The 2,483-nt window shown below is 51.3% G+C and overlaps 1 protein-coding gene across 1 annotated transcript in view; it reads left to right on the top strand.

The window, feature by feature from the left end:
• The window catches only part of LOC102378632 (cytochrome P450 2G1-like), a 5,655-nt gene extending 3,383 nt beyond the window's left edge, over positions 1-2,272 (top strand). Inside the window, 4 exon segments of the mRNA XM_025213070.1 lie at positions 10-159; positions 868-1,028; positions 1,497-1,673; positions 2,111-2,272. Coding sequence (XP_025068855.1) covers positions 10-159; positions 868-1,028; positions 1,497-1,673; positions 2,111-2,272 — 650 coding nt within the window.
• The last annotated feature ends 211 nt before the right edge of the window (positions 2,273-2,483 follow it).

A 2,483-nucleotide genomic window follows, 5' to 3' on the forward strand; every position in this document is an offset into this window, starting at 1 on the left:
TCCATCCAGGTGTCGCCATGGCTAATGGAGAACGGTGGAAGCAGCTCCGGCGATTCTGCACCTCAACCCTGAGGAATTTTGGGATGGGGAAAAAAAGCATTGAGGAGCAGATCCAGGAAGAATCTCAGTACCTGGTAGAGGAAATGGGGAAAACCAAAGGTTGGTGCTTTCTCCACTGCTTTTGGGGTGTGAATTCAAATGCTTCTTGTCTGGTTCTGGTTAAGGGGCATCGATAATAAAATACCTGAGAGAGCTGCTTTCCAAGGAGCTCCACTCCCAACTCCAGGTCTCAAGGAGGAGTCTAGGTTTGTCCAAGTCCTCAGAGCCCAGCAGCTCCCGTCACTGCCAGGGGAGTTCTCCAAGAGGACACCCTGGAAATACCAGGATCTTCTCAAAATCCAGACCAGCCTGCCAGCACTGCTGGGCCCTGGTCCTTGAGGACCTTCATACCCTGGGGAACTTCTTCCAGCAGCTCACAACTTCTTCCTTTCTGAGCACATACCCAGCACTAATGCCAGCATGGGAAGATACACCCCAGTCGCAGCTCCCTCTCTCAGGTGTGCCAAACAGCACAGCCGTGCATAGGACAGGGCTCCATGCCACCTCACCCCTCATGTTACCCTCCGAAATGTTTGCAGTCAGTGCCAAGGTCCTCATCACAACACCCATGACTGCGAGCTGCATCCGAGCCAGCTAAACCCAAGCTTACATACATCTTCAGAAGTTTCCAGGTCACTCCCTTCCCCTCCAAGGTTTGGGAGACTCATAATTTAAACTTTACCCCCCGGTACCAAGAGTCTGCATAGCTTGACAGGCCTAAAATTGGAAGAAAGGTGGTCACTGACCCTGTTGTCTCCCCACCACCAGGTTCTCCCTTCGACCCCACCCTCGCCATCACACACTCGATTGCTAACGTCATCTGCTCCATTGTCTTTGGGAACCGCTTCGACTACAAGGACCAGAACTTCCTGAACTTGATGGGCAGCATCAACAACGCGTTCTTGGATACGAGCAAGATCTCAACTCTGGTAGGTGATGTTTCTGGGGCAGAAGGAGGATCGGGCGTGTGCAAGACTCTCCCATCTCTGCCAATGGAATAATGGGACCTAAATCCTGTCCACATTGCAGCCATCCCAAACCCCTATCCTGAGTGTGGACTCGGGGCCTCCAACAGGCTGAGAGCCTCTCTCCCATTGCTCTGGATGCTCCCCTTATCCAGGAAGAGACGGTCATGAAAGTCCCTGGTTTCTCAACCCTTGTGTATTCTGCCTTCTCAGAGAGGCCCCATCTTCCTCCACAAAAAAGTCAGTGAATAAGGGATGGAGGACCTTGCACTGTTACCTTCCTACCTGCACCGTGCCAGTAGAGCACATCAGGGGATGAAGCCAATATCTTGTGGGCAAAGGCAGCAGACATGCAACAGGGTCTCCCCTAATTCTCCAATGAGAGCAGAGGTTTCCAGTCCACTGAACTATCTCCCTTCTCCTCATTTCCAGTTCTATGAGACGTTTCCAAGGATCATGAAATACATACCCGGCCCACACAACCGGGTTTATAGCCACTACAGGGCCTTACACGATTTCATCCTGGAGAGGGTGAGGATAAATCAGCAGAGCCTGGACCCCAGCTGCCCTCGGGACTTCATTGACTCCTTCCTCATCAGGACGGAAGAGGTAAAGAGCGCGTCTCCGCAGACACTACATGTTACGGTGGGCCTGTGATTTTTTCCATGCGTGCTCACCTATGGCTGATCTATGAAGCAGCAGGCAGGGAACTCAGGGCTAGAACAGGGGTGGGCAAAACGTGGCCCATGGACCGGATGCGGGGCCCCTACAAAATCTAGAAAATTAATATTCATCTGCCCCTGGCTGCCTGTCATGTGGGCCTCGATGGCTTGCCAAAACTCAGTAAGCGGTCCTCCGCCCAAAATAATTGCCCATCCCTGGGCTAGAATCACCAACTTAAGCAGACGCAATAAAACCTCCCGTATGGACAGTCACCCAAAGCCTGGGCAACAAAGCTGTTCTTTGTTGAGGGGCCAAATCCAGGTGCATACCATATGGCAGGCGGGCGTTATGCACAGTGAGTTCTTTCATTCCCTCCTTTCCAGGAGAAGCAAAACCCACAGAGTGAAATGAACACTAGAAACCTGGTGGAGACAACAATCCAGTTAGTCTTTGCTGGGACAGAGACAACGAGCTCCACCTTGAGATTTGGATTCCTCCTCTTGGTGAAATACCCAGAGGTCCAAGGTAAGGTGGACATGAAATAAAAATATTATGCCTATGCACACCCTGATTTCAACAGAGACTGGTCACCTGCTCAGTCAGCAGCTGATCACCAGGCAATTGGAGATCTACACACAAAAGTCCAACTACACAGACCAGAGGTACAGAGCCCTGCTCCTGCTTTCTGTCTCCAGAGTCCCATTAAGGATGCCAAATGCTAACAAGACAGTGATTAGCTTTATATTTCAGTGAGGC

The sequence above is a fragment of the Alligator sinensis genome, unplaced genomic scaffold (genome assembly GCF_000455745.1).
Source record: "Alligator sinensis unplaced genomic scaffold, ASM45574v1 scaffold1667_1, whole genome shotgun sequence".
Lineage (NCBI taxonomy): Eukaryota > Metazoa > Chordata > Crocodylia > Alligatoridae > Alligator > Alligator sinensis.